This window comes from Danio aesculapii, chromosome 14 (assembly GCF_903798145.1).
Source record: "Danio aesculapii chromosome 14, fDanAes4.1, whole genome shotgun sequence".
Taxonomy (NCBI): Eukaryota; Metazoa; Chordata; class Actinopteri; order Cypriniformes; family Danionidae; genus Danio; species Danio aesculapii.
Genome location: NC_079448.1, coordinates 38792288 through 38819377, shown reverse-complemented (window position 1 = coordinate 38819377; position 27090 = coordinate 38792288). Strand labels below are relative to the sequence as shown.

General features: G+C 38.5%; 1 protein-coding gene across 1 annotated transcript in view; it reads right to left on the bottom strand.

The window, feature by feature from the left end:
• Window positions 1-542: 542 nt before the first annotated feature.
• si:dkey-237h12.3 (teneurin-3) overlaps window positions 543-27090 on the bottom strand; it is a 122603-nt gene continuing 96055 nt past the window's right edge. The window contains 13 exon segments of the mRNA XM_056471949.1: window positions 543-5018; window positions 6457-6587; window positions 6706-7144; window positions 7146-8318; window positions 11189-11485; window positions 15228-15463; window positions 15549-15711; window positions 15713-15725; window positions 17724-18604; window positions 20801-20955; window positions 21981-22213; window positions 23244-23264; window positions 26509-26758. Coding sequence (XP_056327924.1) covers window positions 4266-5018; window positions 6457-6587; window positions 6706-7144; window positions 7146-8318; window positions 11189-11485; window positions 15228-15463; window positions 15549-15711; window positions 15713-15725; window positions 17724-18604; window positions 20801-20955; window positions 21981-22213; window positions 23244-23264; window positions 26509-26758 — 4745 coding nt within the window. The 3' untranslated portion in view covers window positions 543-4265.

Sequence of the window (27090 nt, the reverse complement as noted above, 5' to 3'; positions counted from 1 at the left end):
CAACGCACAGCGTTGTATTATATTCTTTTTTTTACCCCTAGCTTGTACTCTTCTCATCAGACTAGGAGTAGTAAAGTTGTTACAAACTCTTGTTAATAAATGTGTCCGTTTGACTTATTCTTCTATTAGTGGTTGTGGTTAATTGGTCATCAAGATTTTAGCAAGTGCTTGATATCATGACACCAGTTTTTTGTATGATACACCAATAACAACTGTTGTCTCAGTCAATCAACATTTGTGATGTCATCACATTTAAATCATGCGCATCCTGTGAGGGAAGCGTGGCATTTTGATCAGTAGTAAATCTTTTCTGAAGGCCAGATGGTGATCTTGCGTGAATAAACCAAATATCCACAAATAGGGCTAACGAATAAACAATATTTTATCAAATCGTGATAAACTTTGTCAAAAACAATGATAAACTCTGGACTTTTTTTTACTTTATATTGATCTAAGAGCCAATCACACAGCAGAAATGTGCAACAATGGAATCTAAAAGTGTGTTAATATTAGAGGTGTATCCAATTTTCCACCGCCAAAAATGTTATGCCATTTATTGGACCCACTAATTTTTTGTGGCTTCAGTCATTGCTGGGGAACTCTTTTAATGAAGCATTACCAACTTATATGGAAATATGTAATGTTATCATTAAATATGGAATATAATTTTCCATTTTGCCAGATCGCCCACCAACAAAGAAGAACCCCAGGAAATCCCTATAGCTTAACTGAAAAATTGGCTACTGTCATTCCACTGCAGAATCATCTCACATGATCTATTTCAAACACTCACCTGAAGTTGTAAGTGAGCTTGTAGTAAAAACGTCATAAAATGTGGTATTTTCAAGTGCTTTCAGAGATTATGCACAGTCATAGTGTCATATTTCACTGAGGAGCAAGGCAAACAGCTGTCATTATCACAGAACATTATCTCAATTTCATCATACGATTAAAGCAATCTTGATTTTCAACTCAATTTTGCCTAGCTTATCTGTGAACTACAGCTCTGTGTGGTAAATGCTGCTCCATCTGAAATCATGTGCTGGACTTACACTAGAAATGCAGCTTTTAATGCTAGTTCTACCAGGAAGACCTAATGTAATGACACGTCACTCATCACAGTCAGTTCCTACTAATATCCATGAGACACAGGGAATATATACTGCCAGCAGTTCAGTCATTTGGTTGCTGACATAAGCTGTGTTTCCATCCAAAAATGCTAATTAACTTTATGCACAAAACTGGAATATCACATAAAAGATGTGAGAATAAAGCAGTAATTCTATCCAACGAGTAAAAGAGAATAAAATCGTCACTTCCTGATTATCTGGCGTTAAATATCAACAGTGAAAATGGAATTTGTTGCGATAAGAGAAGCTGCGTGAATCGTTTCTTCATTTAATAAATGACTTGTGCCTCAGAAGGCAATCCTGACATGCAGTGAACTCGCGGTGGCGTTTGAAAACGTGAGACACAGAGCACAGCCGCTCTCGATTCTGGAGGTCATTAATAATATAACAACACTAATACTTACCTGTGAGGCATTTTAGAATGACCAACGCAACATTTCAGATGTTTTACAATGCGCTCAGCCTGCTGGATTATCCATTTGCACACATTTTTATCATAACATGATCTCTTATAACAAAGTCGCATGACTTTTTTTAATGCGCATACGGAAATTTGTTCAGTAAAAGTGTTTCCATCATAGTTTATATGCATCTTTTCTTATCGAATAAAAGTTTATCCTACTCAGTTATGCGCATATGATTTTTATGCGCATTTTCAAAATTTATGGGCATCATGGCGTTTCCATCAACCGTTTTTTTTATGTGCATATCCTAAATGCACATAAAAATAGGTGATGGAAACGTAGTCTACAGACGTTCCCCACCAGCATCAGGTTGGTTGGCCCACTCTATGGGGGTAGGCTCCACCCCTGCCTGAACTAACCATGTAGACTAACCATGTTCCGTACACAACGATGTTCTGTATAGATTACCTTTTAACGCCAATCTCTGAATAAAAACGTACGTGTTGTAGACAGGCTATATATCTGTTTAATCTTTATTTCTCACTCTTTCATCCCCGAACACAAGAGAACCTCCTACCACAGGTTTCCGAGAAAATTCAGTAAGTTTGCTACGTCCATCTAATGCACTTGAAAATAGAAAGTGGGCAAGCCAAAGGGGTGAGTGTCTCTTTAGAAGGGAGACATTTAGAGCATCGACAATATACATTTGAGATTAATTTATCCATCACACTGTATTACAGTCTGAATGAAATGAGTATTATATTATCACAAATTGTTAATAAACAATCTTTTGCCGAATAAATGCTTCGAAATGGGGATATTAAATCGTCAGTTGTGGGTGATCATAGATATTTACATTAGATGTCGGTGTCAGATGTTGGTGTCTATTGGAAGGAATGCGTCAATAGAGCCGCCATTTTAGTTGCACTCCTTTGAAATGAATGTGGGACCAAGATGCAGTGGAGGACTGGCCATCCAGAGCCAGAGATATATACATATATCTACGATTGGGAGTTTTTCTGGTGGTCAGTATGTAATTATTATTTTTTTAATTATAATTTTACATCACTTTTCTACATCGATGGATGAGTGACTGCACTGACATTGTCACAGAGAGCATAAGTTTGTGTGCATGGAAATGTATCATCTCTCTCCCTGTTAATTTGATCTAATCCATGTCCTGAAACACACCCCCTCTCCAGCTTTCACTTTTAATTCTAACAGAGGGAGCAATTCGTTTGTGAATGAATCTTCGTTATGAACGACTCATTCTCTTAGCCAACAATAATACAAGTTTCTAGTGCCGCAGTGTCTTGTCATATTTCAATTACATTGTTTGTTTATTTTATTCAACAAAACTAGCATAAGCCTAGTATTGAGTGCCGGCTAGTGCTACTTTCCTTATGATCAGTACGTGACTGTATTATCATCGTGTTTAGCACAAAAGTTCGTAACATACAAAAACGTAAAAAGCTAAATCTTAGCTATGAAATTTTGTGCTTTGTTTTCGTTGTTTGCTTGTTACTACACCAGTACACAGCGCTAAAGTCCAGCATCTTCACATTAGCTTTAGTCTTGACTAGTGCGGTTGAATGACATTTGTCCTGGGAGCACTGTACAAATGTGGCGGCGCTAATGACACATGCTCAGTGTCCGTATGCGATATCTAGTGTATATATCTATGGTGGGTGATGATCTCTCCGCCAGAGAGAACCTGACAGACAGGATGCAAACACTGTTTGGGTAATCTTTGTGCAGTGATGATGTTTATATTCATAAAAGGTCAGTTGAGTTAGCGTTAATTTGCATAAATTTAATGTTTTTAATATTTTAAATTGATATGCTGTAATAAAATAAACATGAAATATAGAAATTAAATGATTGTATAGTTATATCACTTCAAAATTTCATAAAACGATATTAAATATAACATTAACTTCAAGTTATGTTATATTTAATATCTGTTTGTGAAAAATCAGTAATAGTACAGTATATTCTGACATTGGTTTTTAACGAAACATAAAATAATGTCCATTTTTTGCCGGTGAATCGAAGTTATGCACCCTGTACAGAACACTGTTAATACCTATCATCTTCCACAATACTATTCCCATCGTTTCTAAAAAACTACTAGTCCAAAAGACATCAATCAAAATATGCATTGTGCAATAGGTATTCATACTGACAATGATGACACAAACATGCTTATCTGGCTTTCAATGACGGAGGAGTGGTCGCTTGAGTGTGCTAAATAGCGGAACATGATTAGTTTATATTAGTCCTAGTCATAGCTAGATCTACAAGCTTCCGATTCAAGCTACGGACGGGGCCCTTCGCTAAAGAAATCCTATGTTTTGTTAAATAATACTTTGTCAGATAATACTCTCATCAAATAAATGTAACTCAATATCATATATATATCCGATCTTTCTGGTAGAACTGGCTTTACTGACAAAATGCACATGATAATCGCCTTCGATTGATAACCCTTTAATCTGTGGTTTTTAATTTTCTTATTATTTTACAGTAGTCTGCTTCTATGGCTTTATTATAGTGATGATAATTTGCTTTAAAGCATTTTGGAATTAAGGTGACTAATTTGAATGAATGAGCTAGTCATGGTGCTGATAACTCATTGGCTGAGGCTTAGTTGTTTTGAGTACATCATACAAAATATCGGCCTCAGGACATGAACCGCTTGGTAAAACCTTGATTAATGGTAGTCTGTTCACTACCTCTTGCCGATCTCGTTTTGTCGTAGGAACTGCATGTTGTTGACGCTGTCTGCTAGTTCAGGATACTGCTCTACCGACAGCACATAGTATCCATCATAGCCTTGAACTCGTCCACTGGTGAGAAGCTGCCTTTTTTCCCCTTCAGTCCAGAGTCTGGATCCTTCCTCCCCATTTCGAACTCGTTGCTGTTCACGTGCCCATGAAATGGCGAGTGCCCTCTGCCGGGCGAGCTCTAAAACACGCACCCGCTCCTCATCCAGCGATGCCCCATAACGCACATGTAAGGTTAGTGACCCACGCTGAAACTCCACATCTGCAAATCGACGTGTTCGGCCTCCGAGCACAGCTGTAGACTGTGAAACGGTCACATTCACCGCGTTCTCCAGCTCTTTCCGTCCGCTGGTGAGCCGCAGCGCCGCTAGATCTGCTTCAGGAGAGTTCATTTTAACAAAAAAGTGCGTGTCTCTTCCATCCACGATAAAGTGCAAGTCTTTCAAGTAAAGAGCGCCGTTGAGGATGTTGGCAACTTTGACGCAATCCTCATTAGCCAGGCTTAGAGCACGGGTTATCACGATGCCCTTGTAAAGCGCCAGCATGATCCCGCGACCTATTAGTGAATCGCTCAAGGCAAACCACAGCCAGGGTTTGGAGGAACAGTGGCTGTGGCCGAACTCCACCTGAGGCAGATCACCAAACCGTAAAAACGCTTTCGCTTGCCGGATGACATGCTGCTGGACTGCAAAGCTGGGCTACAAGAGAAGATGAGATTGGCATTTTAGGGAAACCACCTCTTGTTCTAGGTGGTTAACACATTTTTCAAAAGAGATGCTGGAAGATTGAAGTAAAATGGAGATTTCTTATAGAAAAATTATAAATTCCATAACAATAAAATTGATGTATACGTTATATATAATTTAATAATCATAATATAATTAAATATTAGAATTAATATTTTTTAAAATTTACAAAAATGTATTCCTTTTTTCAGGGGAAGATTTAGGCCCAATCCCAATTGTATTTTTGTATCCCTTCCCCTTCCCCTTGGCCTTTGAAACAGAGTGTGAAGGGGAAGAGCTTCAGAATTTACCCCTAAGAAATGGGACAGCACTACAGCACCTGCACACGTCATCATATGTCAGTGCGATATCTTGCTTTAGATGATCGCGACTGCTGTAGTAATTCCAGTTGCGTTATGTTTTGGTATTTATCTTCAGGAAATCACTGAAGGCATATATTATGTTATCATAATGCTATAATGTGGCAATAAGTTCGTAACTGTACTGTGCTTTTACACCAGGGGTCACCAATCTCGTTCCTGGAGGTTTATCTCCAACCTGCCTCAACCCACCTGACTGGGTGTTTCAAGTATACCTAGTAAGACCTTGATTAGCTTGTTCATGTGTGTTTGATTAGGGTGGGAGCTAAAATCTGCAGGACACCGGACCTCCAGGAACAAGTTTGGTGATCCCTGATTTACACTGTGGCCATTTTCATCTATGTAAACACACGAAAACAACATTAGCAATATACCAGACACAGTAAAAAGGTCATTCCTTGCCACTAGACTTTTCTGACAGGGTATTTGAGTGTCATCGACTGACAGAATGTTATGGGACTACTATACAGGAGTTATTATTAGGGATTATAGATAGTGAAATTTTGCAGTTTTTATTTTAGCATTCTTTTTTTTAAAGCATGACGGTAAACACGAACGCGGTTATGAATGTATGTAAGCATATTCTTGTTTGTTGTAAAAATTTGTAATAATGACAAAAAAATACTAATTTGTGCATCTCCTGACTTCCATGTGCAGCTATGCTGCCATTGTAGATGGTTTATTCTGGGAAATTTTCTAAGCCCTTGGTTTCGAGTGTTCCTCTTAGCCCTACGCCTTCAAGCTAAAGAGAATTAGGGTAAGTGAAAGGGCTAAGGGGAATTGGGATTGGGCCTTAGTAGTGCAAAAATGTTAAATACTGTCAGGTAATATGATATAATATAAAATACTGCAATACAATACCAAACAAATTTCTAAAATACTGACAGATCATATCACACTTGACTTTTGGACAGCTTATAAGGCACTTGTGTTTATTATTTATTCATACAGTTAATAATTATAATATTCAGATTATTACATAATAAAAAACTTAAACTATTACATGAAGAATTATTAAAAAATATACTTACTGTTAGATCATCCCACACTTGACTTTTGGCCAGTTCATAAGATGCTTGAGTCATCTCAGAAACAGGAATTGGGAAACCAGGAATACTGTTATGTAGATGAAACCCAAATGTGACCAGCCAGCTGTTCACATCTGTAGGAAATATCAATGAATAAATTTAAAACCTAGTCATAATGTGCACTGTGAAATGAACAGCAGATATAGATTACTTCCAGTAGTTATTTGAAGATGCAGTGAATCCATGCCTTACCTGTTAAGTAGTCTCCAACTTTCTGGACTTTACTTATTGGGTTGTTGTTTCGGAACATGTAAAGGTTAAAAGGACCCGGGTTCTTACTGAGTTTCTCCCAAAGCATGAAATCAGGTGCAGTCCAGCGACCTGCCATTATGTCATAATCACGCACCCCAAAATGAAGCAGTTTTGTTAAAGGGTCATAAAGTCCACCGTGAAATCCAATCACCAACTGAATGTCAGGATTGGAGTCGGAGTAGACCTCGCCGTAGGCCGTATAATGGACCTGTTTGAGAAGAATGCCATCACTGCCAAACACAGCCAGTGGTGTTCCTGTGTTATCACAAGCTATGTAAAACTCTGCCCCATTGCTGATCTCCATCGCAAACAGGTGCCCTTGCAGATCGTAATATAGAGAGGTGATCTGTGAGCTGGAGTGGTTGTAGACATGTGTTATTCCTACTAGGATAGCTCAGGTCTGCATAGAAGAACTGTAGATGTTGCCCCATGGTGGACTTTGTAGATACTCGTCTTCCTAAACCATCATAGCGGTGCTGAACAGACCATCCACTGGATTTACTGTATACACGTTCAAGGTGTCCATTAGAGTTGTATTGGAAGATCTCAGAACCTCTCTGCTGGAGAAACCCATCTTCATCTAACTCATACTGCAGGTCTCCAAGTCGAGTTATACGGTCTCGCAGGTCATAGCGTAGAGGCATGATTCGAGCACTGTTTGCTGGACTCAATAAGTGTATGTTCCCGTTCAGGTCGTAGCTGTAACGCCATGTCATCTTCTCATTGAGGTATACGGCTTGTAGTTGCCCGTCCACATCATATTCATAGCTATACTTGGTGGCGTTGGCGAATGGACCAATCTTCATCTCCCGCTTGGTGACTCGGCCCATATCATCATACTGGACTGTGATCCAGAAGAGCAAAGAACGAAACAGTTCATACTGGATCTCTCGGACCCGACCGTGCCCGTCAAAGTGTTTGGTGTAAGTCATGACGGAGGTGGAGATGATCTGGTTGATGTCGTAATAAATGACACCAAATTTGCCGAATTGCTCCACCTTGCCTGAGATGTCATCATACTGGTAGAGATCAATGGGCAGCGGGGTCTCATTGATGACCCCCTGAACACTTGTGACACGCAGACTACTGTCGTAAGCGTAGTCGAAGCGAGCATTGACCATCCCATCTTCACTGAAGCGGTAAATCTGCCGATCTACCAGTGGGCCGAGCTGCCTGTATCTAATGGTGCATATGAATCCTTCGTTCTGCAGATTGACCGTCTTCAGCACACCTGCTGTCTCATCATAGGTGAAGCTGACACGAGTGCTGTCATACAGAACCTCCGAGAGCTTGTTGTGCCACCGGTAACGGTACAGGACCCTCCGACCCATGCCCAGCTGTGCCACTCTCAGGAGTCGGCCGTCCTCAGTGTAATCCACAGCTACGGAGGCATTGCTTTCTGGCATATGGTAAAGGTTGCGGTAGTAAGACACAGAGCGGATGGTCTCCATGGTGTAGCGGGCAACACTGGGCATGGTGACTGCAGAAAGGCCTCCCTGAGGGTCATATTCAAAGACGTACTGCCGCTGACTCGCCAGTATTAGGACAGTGGACTAAAACAGAAAGAAAACAAACATTAACCTTGCGTATCCTTATAGTTATTATTATTATTATTACTAAAGCACAAAGCTCAACATTGAGTATGGCTAAAGGAACAAAAATAGTTCCTCCTAGGACCTTGAGGACAAAAAGTCCCCAGTGAAAACCACTAAAAAACTGCAATATTTCATCTCAATGCCATTTAGGCAGAGTTGGGAACAGTAAACAGAACCATCTGTTTCAGATGCAAGCAATAAGTAGTTGGGTACTATGGAATGCAGTGTTTTCCACACTTTACTTTACTTGGGCGGGCCGCACAGGTATATTAACAGCCGGCCAAGTATATTTGATGACCGTTTTTTTTTTTTTTTTCACCAATATTATTATCCTTTTACACTAAATATCTGCCCAGGATAACCAAACATCCACATTTGATTAACCAGCGGAAAATATTCTCTCGCCTTACACATTTTGTACTGCTCATTGTGTGTGCGCATGAACCGTCAACAACACTTCCCCAGACAGTCTTACAGGCTCTGCAGTGACCCAAAGAGATGCACCTTTTTGAGGCTTAAAAATGCATCCGGCCGGTGTTTCTAAATCTCCTAAAATGTCCGGAAGTCGACTTTTGCTTTCGCTTTCTAAAGTTGTTGCATTTTTGCATTACTCTTTTATTAAAGACTACTTGCCGTTTGGCTTGACAGCACACACAGCACACAGAAAAAGTAAATAATAGACTCTTTAACCTAAACCGATTAAAAAAACTTTACTGTATACTCTGAGAGGACGAAATAACAGCTAAACTGGCTGCAAAATATATGTACAGCATTAGAAAGGGTTTAATCAACTCATTTGCCTTATTTAAATGATCTGCACTTTTTATTCTAATCAGTAATTAATAATTAATAAATATTATCTATTTATATGTTTTTATTCATTTTTCCTGTATTTTATTTCTCATTTGCTGTATGTGTTATTAATTTGATGATGTTGAAATATGACATATTTTATACATATCTAAAATGTTTTGGCAATACTGTACTAAATGTCATGCCAATAATGTAACCTGAACCAGAAAGAGAGGGAGAGAGAGAGTGCAGCTGTGTTCAGATTGCTCCTAAATAGCATAAAATAAGAGAAATAGTGGATTTTTAAAATTTATTTCAACAGCCTTATTTTAAATGTTAACCCATTGAAAAGAAATGATGTATAACAGCGTCATAATTAATAAAAGTATTGTTAAAAATCACATTATTTTGTGTCACATGCAGTTAACCGTTTATGTGCAGTGGGTAAAGGATGTTTCTCAATCCGGCTACCACCACAAGTATGTTTCAAACCTGTGGGAAGCACTGGAATGCAGAATCAGGGGCGCCCCCAAGGGATGGCCACCCCAATATGATTTTGCTGTTGACATAATTAATTTAAATACATTTACGTAATTCACAATATTTCAATGAATAATTAAATGAATAAAATGCAGCGACTAAATTATTGTGGTTTGATTGGCGCCACCAACATTGCTGATTCACTGTCCCCTCCCCGTTTTAGCATGTGCTAAATAGATGTTTGACCGTTACGCTATTCTAGCTGCACCTCAAATAAATAAATGCATTCTGAAATTAGCGTTTCAGAATCTAGTTTATTTAGCACCTTCATTTTTTTTTGCTGGTTTACTTACAAGGGCCAGAAATCTCAATGATTTTGTGGATGTATTTTGCAAAATGATACATCAATAGAAAAAGCTGAATTAATAATATCGTGACTCATAAAAGAATATGGATCAATTATATTATTAGGGTCTGTGGAGCATGTGTGTATAGTGATGCCTTATGTTCAGTTTGTTGCTTTGTCTGTGTTTTTAAACTAAATTTAGATTTGGTTTGCACATGTACTTGCTGATTTTTTTCAAGGAATAAATTGCAATATTTTAATAGTAATTCATTAAATGAATTAAAACCACAATATTTCATTTGCCAGAAACAAAAATATAACATTGCACTCAATTTATTATGGCGACGCGGTGGTGCAGTGGGTAGCGCTGTCACCTCACAGCAAGAAGGTCGCTGGTTCAAGCCTCAGCTGGGTCAGTTAGCATTTCTGTGTGAAGTTTGCATGTTCTCCCTGTGCTAGTGTGGGTTTCCTCTGGGTGCTCCGGTTTCTGCCACAAGTCCAAAGACGTGGTATAGGTGAATTGGGTAAGCTAAAATTGTTTGTAGTGTATGTGTGTGAATGAGTGTGTATGGATGTTTCCCAGTGATGGGTTGCAGCTGGAAGCATAAAACATATACTGGAAAAGTTGGCGGTTCATTCCACTGTGGCAACCCTAGATTAATAAAGGGACTAAACCGAAAAGAAAATGAATGAACCAATTTTTTTTTGTGTACCACCCCAAGATTTGGTGTGGCCTTATCTGGCCACCCCTAAGAACATTTTCGAGGGGCACCACTGTGCAGAATGAGGTTAATTGAAACATTCGTTGAAAAAAAAAAAAAAATTCCCAGACTTAGATCAAATACAATCAAGCCAAACCAAATTTTACATTTTGGAAAATGACTAATTCATATGAATTAGTATTGTAATTAGTACATTTTTATATGATCTACTCACACCCCAGTGATGGTTGTGTTTAGGGAAAATGCTTTATATTTTTTCCCCTAAAACCCTTATTTTAGCCATTGAAACATAAACTATTCAAATGATATTCAAATAAATGCAGCCTCAGTTACAATAATAGATTCATAGAAAACATTTTTAGCATTTGGTTAGCAGCTATTTTAAACACTTTACCCTGTTGGTGAGCCGCGTATATATGGGGCAGAATCAACTCATGATGCCTAGAGTATATCTCAAGCATCACTGAGTATATCTCAGCTCTCTTTACCTTTTCCAGATAAGTGTAGCTCCAGGTCTTCCCATCAGGAAACGTTCTGGAAAGCAGGCGGCCTTGTCCATCATACTCCACCTTGTCTGATACTGAACCCCAGTGTATGGCACTCAGCTGCCCGTTGCTGCTGCGAGTGAGGTTGACGGGCAGCAGTTTGCTACTTGGCATCCAGAGAGTGGGCTGACCTGCTGTGTCATAGCCAATCTTCAGAAGGAATTTACGGTGATCGTCATAGATCTTTTCAATCCTCAGTGCTCGGTCGTAATCAACAGACAAAATGTTCCGTCCATTTACCTTGAAGTGCAGGCAAAGAAGAGACACAAAATTGGTATGGCAACAGTAAAATGGCAGAAAATTGACTAGAAAATTGGCAGTTTTTTTTTTTTCATCTGCCTTGGTTTCCATCAAAAAGTTTGACTCAATTCTGTGTGAAAATGAGTCTCATGATTAATAAATTAACTTCATAAAACTAAATGACTCGTGGCGTGATCAAACTATTAAAAGATCTTCAAATGTAATCAACATCAATTTTAGAATAGACTTGTTTAACCGCTGTAAAACTGTCTTTTTTTGTACTCTCAGCCGGGTGCCTTCTTTACGCCACATTAAATTTATATCATTTTTTTCAAATTCACAAGAAAGCTCATGTGCCATTTAAATTGTCAATTATGATTGGCACCATCTTCAACATCAATTTACATTCCAATAAAAAAACACCAAGAATTTTTGCATGCTTTAAAAAAAAAGGTAACACTTTATTCTAGTCTGTTTGAGTATTAGTAGACTGTCTGCTTAATATCTGTTGATACTGCTTCTTCAACAGACATTTATATCTATAAGAAACTTTGCAAGTACATGTCAACCTACACTAACCATAACCCCAATCTAACAGTCTACTTATAATCTAATGAGAGTTAGTTGGCATGCAGATGCAATGTACCTTAAATTCAACAAACGGACCATCAAAATAAAGTGTGACCAAAAAAATTCCTATTAAAACTGAGGTTGGTTCACCTCATGAGCTTTTAGTTATAATAAGGCTAAGAGATGTAATAATGAAAGATTTTGCACTTGCTTTCAAGCTGTTCTTAAAGGTGCAGTAGGTGATCTGCCTGAATTCTATCCGTTAGAATAATATCTATGAAACAGTCCTTCCCCTGCCGTCTAAAAGCCATGCCTCCTGAAATCATGACCCACTAGATCAGAGATGCCCAAACTAGGGCCCACGGACCAAAGTTGGACAATGGTAACCTTTGGTTTGGCACATCAACCCAAATAGAGAAGAGATGGACAAACGATGGGAAAGGTTGGGACTAATCCCTCAAACAAAGATCGTCATCTCTAATTTTACATAACCTTTTCAGGTTATATGCAGGAATCCTAAATGTAATTTCAATATCTTTTTAAGACTTTTTAAAGACCTTCTCAGAATATCTTAATACCTCATCGCCAGTTCTAATCAGAATCAAACCTTTAACTAATAAACAGTTGTAGTTCAAAAAAATTAATGGAGCGCAAACATGCAACAGAACTCAGATAAGCTCGGAAGAAACAAAGCTTGAAAGAATAAAATGTGGAGAGCGCCACATCACCTTCCCACGTTTGTCGCAAATTACCCGGACGGAGGAGCTTGGCCGGAGGCGCCCGCCCCAAACCAATCGCATGGATCGAGGAAAATAAATATATTGTATGCTTTTTAGGAGTTAAACACTTTTGGACAACGCTAGAACAAAATTTAAGACCTTGTAAAAATGTAATTTAGATTTTTAAATACCTTTTAAGGGCCTTAATTTGGTCATAATTTATTTATCAACTTTTAATACTTTTTAAGACCCCGCGGACACCCTGCTTTTGTTTGTTTGTTTAATTGCTGAGCTACAAAAAAAAAAAACTGAAATTAAATGTTTCAATTAATTGTGAATTAATCAAATTTCAAAGGGTCATGAAACCCTAAAACACATTTTTTTAGATGCTGACTAATATATATATATATATATATATATATATATATATATATATATATTAATTGTGTTATAAATGAGAGTGTTTATGGTTTTATTGTAAGAAGTACATTATACAATGTAATATATTTCATTATTGATACGATTAAAGTATTTTTTTTCTCTATATTTTTTTAAAATTACTAAATTAGGAAGGCAACTTTAATGTAATACAGTTTGGTATATTTACTTTCAGCCCACCACCCTCAATCAAGTTTGGATTTTGGCCCTTCATAAAAAAAAGTTTGGGCACCCCTGCACTAGATCATAAAGAAAATAAAGAAAACTTTATGATACTACAAATCTGAATGAAAAACGGTATTATATCTAGCACGTTTTCAGTTGTGTAGCAAGCAAAACTTATTATAATGTGCAATATTTCATGCATGCAAAGATCACTGGTCTCACTCTCTCACGCTCGTTATCCTAGTGGTTGGCCAGTGGTGTGCAGGAATTACACTTATTACTAAGCCATGCTTACGTGATATTTCAAACATTCAGAGGAGCATGGTAAACAATATAGGGAGCGTGTCACAGGTTGTCATTGTTCAAAAATGAACCAATGTGAATATAAAAGCAACTTCACCTCAGTAAAGCAGGCTAGGCAGAATAGCGCTGTTTACTGATGTGTTATTGTTAAACTAAATAAAAATCTACATTATTGATGCAGTAAAAGGTCCCTTATGAAACAAAAAAAAAAAATAGTCACATTAATCTTTCATGGGAGATTTCAGTGGCTGAACAACACTTCATGCATATAACCCATTCGTAAAACAACACAATCTACATCAACTTTGGGAGACATTACCTGTCTAAAAGAAATACTTCAGCCATGGTGTCGTCCTTCCTCAGCATGCAAAAGTAACTCCAATATTGATTCAGGATTTTAAAGTTTTGATTAGCATTTGTTTTTACCGCTCTCTCTCTCTCTCTCGTGCAGGTGAACATAGCGCACATATACGCACAAACTGTAAATCTGCATGAACGACTGCGCAGATGTACAAATCTACATTTGCTGACAGACAGTTTGGGCTACTTGTTAGAATTATGGGAATTATCAGTCTGACAAATTTTAATTGGATGAACATTTTTTAGTCTTATGCCTTACCCAGAATATTAAAATATATATGAATACATTTAGATCATTTACTTTAATCATTGCTATTGGAATGTGACGAGACTTTCAACCAGCACAACAAAAAATGTTTCTGAAGACAATCACCTACTGCACCTTTAAACATTTCTCTACTGCAGTGGTCGGGAGCCCATGGCTCGCAAGCCACAAGTGGCTCTTTGACCAAAAAGAGGTGGCTCTTCAGCTGTCTCCCTTCAATAATATTTTACAGTTAAAAAAAATGAAAACCGCCAGATAACTAGAAATCAGTTTTCTATTGAAAATACAATAGTTCCCTCATTATTGGCTCAAGTCAGCCAGAAAACATGACAGAAGAGGTAACTGTGGGCTCTTCTTGAAGATTATCATTAGACAGAGTGAGTCATTTTTGCGTGGCACATAATAGTGAAGTGAACTAAATTTCAGTGTTATTAACCTGAATAGTGATGTTTCATACTTTTTCGCTATAACGCTGCGTAACGTCATGTTCTGGTGTCCTGACATTTTATCCTACCCATCAGATTATGCTACCAACACCATATATATCAGTTGGTGTTTCTGTATGGAGTTTGCATGTTCTCCCAGTGTTTGCGTAGGTTTTCTCCGGGTGGTCTGGTTTCCCCCACAGTCCAAACACAAATTGTCCATAGTGTATGTGTGTGAATTAGTGTGTATGGATGTTTCCCAGTCCTACTCTCCGCTGTGCAAAACATATGCTGGATAAGTTGGCGGTTCATTCCGCTGTGGTGACCCCTAATTAATAAAGGGACTAAGCCAAAAAGAAAATGAATGAATAAATGAATGTATATATGTCACGTGGCTCTTTAAAAAAATGCATTTGCCAAAAACATCAGAAATGGCTCTTTGCTGAAAAAAGGTTCCCGACCCCTGCTCTACTGTATAATATGCCTTCATTACGTACTCGTAACTTCCGTCCAAACACTGTGACCTTCGTCCTCGTCTGCTCTTTGCGAAAGCGCCACTCCACCAGATTCTGCCCGCTGTCATCGGGCAGTGTCATGTTTCTCCGTGCCAGCGTAGGGGACGAAGCTCCAGCCAGAATGTGTGGCTCCGTCTGATAGTGAGTGTTCATTCCACTGGCATACAGAATCCATAAGGAGTGGTCGTAACCAATCACATAGCTGTTCTTCAGCTGATCTGCAAAATAATGAAAACACACACTGTAAATGACACATGTAGATAGACCAGAATATTTTTTGTGTGTATTTTATTTAAGTGTTACCTTGTTGTAATGTGAGAATGTTTTGAATTGCTGACTGGTTTGTAGTAATGCTTGCAGCTTCCTCTCGTTCAAAACTTTCTTTTTCTACTGTAGATACAGTGTCCATTTCATAAGCAAGACTAGTCACCACTCCGGTGGGGAAAGTTACATTGGTGAGTCGCCCCTTCTGTGTCATAGCTGAGAGAGAGAGAGGTGCAGCTTTTAATGTCATTGAGCACTGGTTTATCTGAGAGCACACATATTGTAATATTATTTTATATAGGTAATTGTGTTTATATTGGAATTCTGAGAAAGGTTAGCATTTGTGTATTTATTTGAATTTCATTCATTATCCTTACTTTCCAATCCTGTTTGCAGGGTTCCCACTCTAAACCAAATGTCAAATTCTCTGACCTTCACTGACTAAAAAGCTATTATTTTTTAAATATGCTGCAGATTTTCTAGTTTTTGGTCAGCCAGGACACCATCTGCGCCATCTGCCTTGTTTTATTTGATATAGCATTATATTCGCCTATGAATTGCATAGACCAATGGAATATAAACTGTATAAACATTACTGTGAATTCTGAGAAAATGAACTGCAAAATCAGTCATTTTAGGCAATTTTGAATCAATAATTCAGCAGGGACAGATAAAAAAAAAAAAAACTGCCCAATGACTGCATTTGATTTCCTGTTGACAATTGAGCAAGGAATAAAGTGACACTGAAATATAGCCTAAATGTAACAATATGCAACACAAGTGAAAGGATGTGGTAAAAAAAGCAAAGTGTACAAAAAATACATTTGAATAAGTGGCAAGTAAAATCCTTGATATTTCATGACTTGGACCAATAATAAAACTTTCAACGTCTGAAGTAAGACCATGATATTTGACCATGATATCGCAGAAATTCTATGATCCATAGGAACTCTATGTTTATGACCTCAATTCAAGCCCAACCTTGTTTTAGTAGACGAATAGTCGACACTGAGTCGAATAAATTAATCGTGTTGGGTCCAGATGTTTGCCTGAACGTATTAACGTTGACATGGTACATTATCAAATATGTAGTATCGGTTCTGGTAAAACGTGAATGCGCCTTTCCCTTCAGACACTAGTGGAGCACGGGGGACCATGGGACTGATCATGACACGAAGATGACGATCACTGACAGCTGGAGATTCGGCTGTGAGGTTAAAGTTCATTTTCACAAAAATACCACAGTAAAGCTGTATATACCACAGTATAACCTAGTGTTGTGTTTGTTCCTGTCATTTTTCAGATTTTTGATACAATAACCTACGCTCTAAGCGGGACCAGTCGGCCGTTTGCTAATAAAGGAAGGAGCAACAGAGAATATTATGTATGGGACTTTGTCAGTAACTTTTACAGTTCATATGGACCCGTTTCTTCTTCCTCCAGATCATAACATGTAAGTTTAATTAAAATTGTTGCTGCATTTTGTGTAGTATGCAAAATATGTGTTTAATTGTGTATCTATTATACAGCAGTGCTTGTACTGTATCTCTCAGGTTAAATCTGTATGGGGCTGTTCACATATTGCATCTAAAACCACGTTGAAATTGTAACACGTGCTTTTTCCTTTACCTATTTAAATGCGTTTCTAAGCTAGCTCTGTCATTTGTCTTTGCTATGACCACCATCAGCTGTTCATACACATGCACTGCGTAGTCAATTTTCAAAACAGTTTAACTTTTGCCACTGTGTGGATGTATACTGAATGTGTGTTGTTATTACTTGGGGTTAGGGTTAAGAGTAGAGTAAAATGCTGCTGTTTAACTGCATTACTTTATTACATTCCTGCTTTGGGCTCTGCTACTTCGTAGCTGTGGTGGGCATTTCTCTCTGTCTCGCACTGAACACAGTCGACCAGTCACAACAGCCTGGGTCATCGGACCAATCAGCGCAGATTAGTCTCACACAAAGATAAGGTTGGGGAACAAATGAATTGCTGAACGATTCATATGGGAGTCGTTGGGATAATTAGGTAAAAATAAATGCGTATTATAAGACAATGAAAGTGTTTTTTGACCTGGCATGCATATCAGCCTGTTGTTGGAGACCCCCAAAACCAAAATATTACCTTTTATAATGCAAAATAGGGGCTTTTTATTACTAACTGAAGCCAAAATTTGAGGATGCAAAGAGCAGAAAAGACCCAAACGCTCTTACTCATAAAATGTTGTCCATCCACTGGCAGTGCTCATGGTTGCCAGGAGACCACTGTTGCCATGGTAAGTTAGCAGCACCTGTTCACGCCCCTGTGTGCCAAGGGTCTTGAGCCCACCACTCGAGCCCACAGTTAGCCAAATAACCTGGTTGTCAGGTGCAACGATGCGCACGGGCAGGCGGCTGGCATCTCTGCGAATCCGGAGCGTGTTCCCATGACTATCAGCCACCGAGGTCAGATCTCCCTCATTGCTGTAGCTGAAGTTATATCTGAAGTCTCCGGTGATCAGGTTAGCTGTATGCTGGTGTGTGCCATTACTGTCAAACATGTACACCTCCTGCTCGCCGGATGACGCCACTTCGTACAGGCCCATGCTGTTAAGTGCAGGCTTGTTTCTTCCGATGGTGCGAATGCGAATGTTTCCCAGGTCAGCAACGTATAGGGTTCCATCCGGAGCTGCCACCAGAGATGACGGGCCGTTCAGGCGAGCGTCTTTAGCGAAGCCGTCACCGGTTAGGTAACAGTCACAGTTGACATCGGTTTTGCAGTCGCAGTCTGAAGGCGCTCCTGCCAGGTGAGTGATCTGACCATCTGCCGCCACGCTGCGAATGCGGCTCATCTTCCTCTCGTCTGTCTCGGCGATGTGCAGGACTCCGCTAAAGGAGACGGCGATGGCGCTTGGGGATTCCAGATGGGTTTGCGTGGCTCGCTGTGTTTCTGTCACCGAGATGTCTGTAGAAGGCATGGGGCAGTGGAGGGGTCGGCCTGCTGCGACACTGACCTGGCCCTCCTCGGTGATCCGCAAAACCACACTGCCATCCAGAACAAACAAGGAGTTATCCATCGGGCTAACAGACAGGTCCGTTGGCCATTCCAAAGACACCTAAAAGGCAAAGTGCAAAAGAGATTATAGCTTCACTGCATCTCTTCTCATTTGCGATCATTTTAATCCTACAAGTTTGGGCAGTTTACAGATTTAGTATTTTCTCATGCCAGATCACCAAGTTTTGTGACAGAATTGGCAATAGATAATTGCCTGTATTAATGCAGTAGCTAATGAGAAACAACAGTCTTTACAGCATTGTTGAATGAACATTAATGGTATGTTCTTCATAGTGGCCTTAAGGACATTAGCATTTTAATACATTAGCATTTCAAGTAGCATAAATTACATTAATGTATCATGAGCTAACATGAATTAAGTATGGAGTCAATATAGGGCCATAAATACTTGCAAAATAAAAGAAAGTTTTGCAAGCAAAGAATGAAGTATTGAGCAAAAAATAAATAAGTAAGTAAATGCAAATCTCCAAAAATCGCAAAGCGAAAATAAATTTTTGAGAAATAAAAATTTAATTTGCAAACAAAAAAGAACTGCAAATAAAAATCAGGCAGTGCAAATAACGTAAAAATGTGCAATTTAGAAAAAATTGTCCAGTCAATTGCAGAGCTCATTTGATTGGCTTTTTAGTCAACTGTGAGTTTGCGATGCTGTTTTCTCTTTGCACTTCATGTTTCTGCGCGTTTCACTTTGTGGCCCTGATTTGACAAGGGGGCGGAGTCAAGGGAACTTGGGTGTTTATGGCAGACTCAGACCTGCCTCCATTTAAGCAACGTCATCACTTGAAGACACAGTATCACGAGGTGGTCTTACAGCCCAGGTCTGGGACTGCCATAAATGTCCTTGGAACATTTGGTTTTGTAAAGGCAATGCTATAAAAAATGTTTTGCAAATATATTTAGTTTTTTAATTTTTTTTAATTTCAGATATTCTAGTTTTGAGGCATCACGGTGGCGCAGTGGGTAGCACGATCGCCTCACAGCAAGAAGGTCGCTGGTTCGAGCCTCAGCTGGGTCAGTTGTTATTTCTCTATGGAGTTTGCATGTTCTCCCAGTGTTCGCATGGATTTCCTCCGGGTGCTCCGGCTTCCCCCACAGTCCAAAGACATGCGCTATAGGTGAATTGGGTAGGCTAAATTGTCCGTAAAACATATGGTGGTTAAGTTGGCGGTTCATTTCGCTGTGGCGACCCCAGATTAATAAAAGGACTAAGCCAAAAAGAAAATGAATGAATAAATGAATATTTTAGTTGTTTTGCACTTCAAACTTTTTTGAATTTTGCAAACACCATAATTATTTTGCAGACTCCATAATTAAGCATCAGAAATGGTGGGTTTAAATTATTTAGCTTAATTTGACATTTTAACAAGTGTGAATGAACTTTTAGCAATATTATATTTCTAAATAATTTAATATTTAGAACTTTTTTGTTGTGTTTAATTTAAACAAACATGATTGAGCTATCAACAATAATATATTATAAAGCAATATTAAAGAACAGTAAATATAGGTATTTTTAACTATTTTAATGACAAAACGTCTATTAGGCAAGAATAATACATTCATTTGAACAGACATAAATGAATTATATGAAATAGTATTATCATACACTCATTTTTCTTCGGTTTAGTCCCTTTATTCATTAGGGGTTGCCACAGTGGAATGAACCACCAACTTATCCAGCATATGTTTTACACAGCAGATGCCCTTCCAGTTGCAACCCAGTACTGGGAAACACCCACACAGACTTAATCAATTTAGTTTATTCAATTCACCTATACTGCATATCTGGACTGTGGGGGAAACCAGAGGAAACCCACACGAACATGGGAAGAACATGCAAACTCCACACAAAAAAGCCAACTGACCCAGCCGGGACTTGAACCAATGACCTTCTTGCTGTGAGGCAACAGTGCTAAGCACTGAGCCACCATGTTGCCCCAACAGTAAATAAAGGTATTTTTAATTAATTTGGACAGACATGTATGAACTATTAGTATAAAATAATAAACATTGCAACAAATGTAATTACTTTGAATTTTAACAATCACAAAATACCTATTAACAATAGTATTGATATTATAAACAATTTTGAATTATTAAATAAAAACACTATCATCAATAGTATATTTCCAACTCAGTGTAAAAAGAAAATAATCTGTCCAAAAGTCATTTCAGTCACTCAGCGGGTCACGATACATGACTCGAGCGTGTCGATGTGAGAATTTTCACTCTTCACCTGATGGACGTCCATAACCGAGTCGCAGCTCAGAGGTCGAGCAGAGGCAAGGTCATTGGACCCCAGGAGGGTGGAAATGATGCCGTTCTGATCCACCTTTCGGATGACGGTCCCATCAACAAAGTAGATGAGTCCGTTCTTGTCGACGGCGATCCCTGGAGAGAAGAGAGGAAGGGAACGAAATGTGCAGGTCACACAGCTGTGCTCTTTGCTTGCCTGATCCAGGCAGTGGGTACATGTGTCGTGTTTGGCTTCCCATTATTCAGGTCACTGCAGAAAGCATCGCCCTCAATTATTCACATCTTGCCTCCCACTGCTGAATTATTTCTTAAGGAGAAAGTGGAATAGGATGTATTAGAACATCCCTCCCTCCCTCCCTCTAGCATTTCTGTCTGCTTGCTCTCACTGTCTGAGCCGGTCCGCCAGTCGGCTCAGGGTATCTGACAAAAGCATGGAGTGGGAAAGCATCAAACCCAAATTATCAAAGTGTACGTTGCTATAGAGACTGCCGCTTGGTAAATGCGTGCCTAGTGGAGTGGTAGAGTTTTTGTGGCTGACGAAAACACAGTGAAGTGAACTGACGTTACGGCAAAAATCTCAGTCCCAATCGAGGCGAGTGCACGTATGCATCAATGCCTCCGACTTTTTTTTCTTTTTTTATAGCTACGACAGCCGGGATGTAGATCTCTGCACAAGTCCCATCAATTCACCACCAGTTCACACAGGAAATACGATAGCTAATGTATCCATCATTCAGGACATGCATTCAAGTGCGAATGACATTTTATTGAAAAACAATGAAAACATCTCCATTTTTTTTCTGCATGGCGGGATTATATGCCGAAATAGGATGTCTATATTCTCCAGACAAGTGTGACGCTTTATAATTTATGTCGGCCAAGTCATCGTTCAAAGCATGCTTCATCAATCCGTTGTGTCTGGCTCAGTCAAATAATTTAGTACCTATCCCGAGGCTGTCAGTTTCCATTTCCCTGGTTGAAGCGCCAATCAGAAAGCTCGCACTGTTAAAGGCTGCCAGAGCTTTGAGATGATCTTTCATGTCAATCAAAGTGCCTCAGAAGATTCATTTCAACCATATCATCAGTTTGAAGAACCCATGTCACTTGACTCCTTGCTTGAAAACAATCGTGACCCTTTTGATTGCCGCTTTTAACAATACCTTTGGGCCCCGTGAGAAGAGCCTCAGTGGCTGGACCTCCATCCCCACATTGAGCTTCGTCAAAAGGCAGACAGTGATCTCCGGTTCCCGCCACCACCTCTACGTTCTGCTGGAGCTCTGAGCTGGTCAGCGGTCCCAGTGGGCTGTAGATGCGTCTGGAGTTGGTGTCAGACACGAAGAGCCGGCCTGTCACCGGATCCGTGGTCAGGTAGTAGCGGTGAGCAGGATTGTTGCTTTGGGAGAGACACATAAACAATAGAAGTTATGAGGGAAGACATTAGCCTGCTGTCAAGCCGAGCCAGTGCGACTCATAAATTATTGGTCTGACATTGCAATTGGAGATGGCAGATGAAATGAGAGACTGATAAGAATATTAATATCATTAAAGATGTTGAGAGAATTGCAGCATGTTTTTTCGCATCTATCAAAAGGGTGTGAGCTGCTGACAGATGGGAAGCAGAAAAAAGGGAAGTAAATGTGATGTGACTGGAACGTATTTGTGGAGGCTGTGATGACGACTTCAAGACTGCCAGATCATTTCAATCATTCCTGTTCCCTTGCGGGGGAAAGGTTCTCTGCGATGCGGTGATGATATGCATATCTTAATGACTGTCAACAACTGATGGCTTTTCAGAACGCTACGCTTATTTGCATTCATTAATTCTGTCTCCCAATCAGCCGACTCCTTTCTGAATGAGTTAGCCTGGCCCCTCTAGACATGCCATTAGTGGTTAAATGGCCAGTCGAGCTGGGACATGATGGTGTGGGGATCTGTGACCTTCTTCTCTAGGATCAGACAAATCTTTTCACGTTTTATCAAAAGCAGTTTTAGGGCTTTTCTTACACACTGAGAGCGCTCGCCTCGATCAATATCCTGGTCTGTTTGGAAACCAATTCACACTCGGAGGCACTGGCGTGTGTAAAATCCAAATGTGAAAATGTGAAGCAGTGGTACTTCTTTCAGCTAAAGGCCCAAAGTGCCTGCCACTGCATCGTAATCTAAAGTTCTCTAGCATGGCTTGAGTAAAGCTTTTAGACAGTCAACCACATCTCTCATAAAATGTGGATGGCATCTCCTGGAATTAGTACTTAACCTGGGTTAGTTTGATGTTGACAACCTTTGCACATTTAATTCCAAAGGGTCACAAGGAGTGATGTTTGTTGATGTAAGAAAAAATGTATTCATCTATAATGTAGGATATAATACATGCGTGTCTCTGCAGTGATGTGCACAATGCTGAAGTTCTTTTTAATGGAACTTACCTGTGCCTGAAATCCTTATTTCTTTGGTTAGTTTAGAAAAAGAGAGAGAAACAAGTCGTGAGAAAAAAAAAAAAACAGCAAGAGAGATAATGTACAATATTATACATTTAATCCCTTCATCATCTAGTTCAGGTTTAATTCACCACAAATAAATTTAGCCTAAAATTCCTCTATATTTTATTCATTTTACTTTACTCGCACCCCTTTCTAATTTTATATAATAATAATAATAATAATAATAATAATAATAATAATTAAAATGATGAATTTGATTTAAATATTTCTGAGAATATTTTACTATTTGTTTTATAATTATATAATTTAGTGATTTTGTCATTTCGTCATTTACATTTATTTCATACAGATATCTTTACTGATCCTAAGCCAGTGAGAGATTTTCTGTTGTCTGTTGTTGTTTGATTAACCAGCCTAATCTCACAAGGAAACGTAACTATTTTACATTTTTGTCAATTCAAATAAGTTCAGTTGTACGAAAATGTACGATTTTCAAAAGGAGGCGTGAGGCTCAACCCCACCCCTAAACCCAACCGTCATTGAGATGAGCAAATCATACTAAATTGTACGAATGAAATCATATGAATTCATACACTGTAAAACCCAACAGTCAACTTTATCAAATGAAATGAGTGTAGTTAACCCAAAATTTACTGAAAGTTAATTCTACTCATTCAAAAAGAGTTTTGAACTCAGTGTTGAATATAAGTTAATTAAATACCTCATTACTTCAACTTAAATGGAGTAAGTTCACAGTACTCACATAGATCAGTTTAACTAAAATGGTTTGTAGCAATCGGTTTTCTTAACTTATTGGGTCTTACAGTAATCAGTTGGTTTGAGTTCTCTTCATTTATTGGGTTTCACTGTGCTCAAATGGATTAAGTTCACAGTACTCATTAGGATTACTTCTTGAACTTAAATGGTTTGTTGCAATTGGTTTCCTCAAACGGTTTGAGTTACCTTAACTTTTTCGCCAAGATGTTAGTTTAACAGCTCACTTTTATAGCTAATGCACAGCTCTAATATATTGATATACATATGCTTGCTTTCTTTTCAGTAATTACCTTATGCCAAGTTCAGACTGCACGATTTTCAAAAATAGTCGTGTCACAGATGTTTTTACACTGCATGACTATCTGGGGTCGCGTTTCTTCGCTGCTGTGTTTACACTGCAAGATGGATCCGCGACAGGGGGTGTCACACTGCATGACTTTAAAATAGAAAGAATTGCCAAAAACTTTGCAAACTATGTCTCACCATCAAACACACGCAAGAAGTGAAATAGAAACAACGCAAGGTAACGTAGTGATCTTTTGTTATTAACTACATAATGAGAAAGAAGCCTTTAGTGGGGTAGAAAATGTACTTATTTGCTCACCTGGGCTTTGAAGTGAATTAGCAATTTATCCTCAACTTTCTTCTTTTATGACCCGGTTGTGGTATTGCTCAGATGACACATCAAACAGACACGGGTGCTTCTGCCAAATTTACACTAGTTTTTCTTCCATTTCTTGCATCCAAGACTGAATACAAGCACTTTTAACTTCTCCCACAACCTCCCAATAACCTAGTGGATACTGCTTTCTCATTGGCTGTAGGTAATCGCCGATGTTATTTTCAGTCAAAACTCATTTCACATTTTTGAATCGCCAACAGCTCCAGATATTCTTCATGCCAAATATCTCACGGCTGTCTGCGACTCATCGGCATTCTCTCAGATATCATCTTTGATCACTGTGTGATTGTTACTCATGAAAGCGAACACAGATTTGCTTGTGATTTCAGGCATTTGTCTGCGATTTCTCAAAACCTGTCGGCAAGTCAAAATTGAGGCTAAAATCATGCAATCTGAGTAACTCTGCATTACTTTACCTTTAGTAACAGTACATAACTAACAAAGGCGGGTATTTGCCCAAAAATTTGAATGTATTTGTTCAACCAAGACCAGGAATACACAAAAGACAACAGATTTTTGGTACTTTCTGTGTGCGTATTCTGTATGTGAAAAACATTGTATGAATACCAAATTGAGATCTCTGTCATGTCTTGTGTGGCATGAATAGTTTGTTAGCACTTAAATTATTGAGCTTTCAACACTTACTCCATATAATGGTTAAACTTTGATATTAAACCACATTTCACAAGCATCTTGAATTGTTGGGCATTGATTTATTTCACCCTAACACAACTTGTTGAAATATAACTGGAATATTGAATTGGAAAAGAAAAAAGACATTTCAAAGAAGTAGATTAAAAATTAAACAGAAATGGATATATACAGTGCTCAGCATATATAAGTACACCCCTCACAAATCTCTCTTTTAAAGTCATATTTTAATAGGAAGCTATACAATATTATATTTGTGCATATACAGTAGATTAGTGAAGCCAATTCTAGAGCTTATCTAACAAAAGAACTTACGATAACGGTCCAAAACCTAGTACAACAAAATTGATGTTATAGAAAAATATTAAACACAAATTTAAAAAAGAGGAAAAATCAAGAGAAGCAAAAAAAATATATATTTATTTAGTTTATTTAGTTAAAATTTTGTAGGTTGCAATTTTTTTTGTTGCAATATTTAGCTTGAATTTAATTGTATTATCTTTCCATTTCTAAATATGCATGGTGACTAAAATATTATTTTAATAAATATATCTGTTTAATAAATCTGTTTTATTTAAATGCATCAAAATACATTGTCTATAATCACTGAGAAATGGATAAAAATATACATTTTCAAAACGGGGTTCACCCAATTATGCTGAGCACTGTATCTTTTTAGAGACAAACCACTCTAAAACTGAGACTACATTGTCAACAGGACCATGATTAGAGAAGTCAGCTAGTTAATTGACTTTCAATTTGTGCATTAGCTTAAAAATGTAAATGGCGGTGAATTACTTCATCTTTAAATCTAAAGCATTCTGTCAGCACTCTAAAAGTCTAAACGCCTCTAAATTCCCCTTTCAAACATCGTAGCTACAGCTATCAAAGCACTGCCTCGAAAATTCACAGCCTTCAACAATAACTTTCAAAACAATTACTTCAAATCACCTGCTGTGAGAATTGTTCCTGCTATTATGCAAAATCCGAAGGCCTGCTTTTTGAGAGGACTGACTGTTTTGCGAATAAAAAAAAAGTAATCCTATTAAATTGTTTGTAGAGACGCTGCCTGACAGGATCCTGTGATTTGTCACATAAGGTCTGCGATGCTGATGTTGAAGTTGTGTTCGCTGTGCTCACCTGAGCTCCATGACACTGGTGACATTGCCTGACGGATAGATGCGTCGGATGTAATTGAAGTCGCCAACATACAGACTGCCATCAATGCCCCATGCCAGAGCAACAGGGGCCAGCAGTTTGTTTCCCTCCGCCTGGCCATTACAGCTCGGACAGGAGATGCTTCTGCGTCTGCCGTTCCCCATTACAGTGCTGATGATGGGAGGAAGCTGAGAGAGGAACACATTCTCACCGTTCCCTTTATACAGGATCCCTGTACACCAGAGTGAAGAAGAGGGGAAAAACAGCATTTATTATTTTGTAGAAAAAGAAAAGATATGAAAAAGCTGTTTTACGAGAGGTTAACTTTGTTTTACACAGACACACAAAGAAATGTTAATAATTTCTGACATCACAATATACAGTACAGTTATGCACTTATTGTTTTATTATGTGGATTACTAATGAAATTTCTTCTAAAATGAAAATAATGTCATTTCGAGCATAAAATGACAATAAAAAAGGTAATACAATTTTTTTTAAACCACACAATCCAAGTGTTTTAAATTACGAAGAGCTAAGAAGTCAATATGTGATTTTCAATCA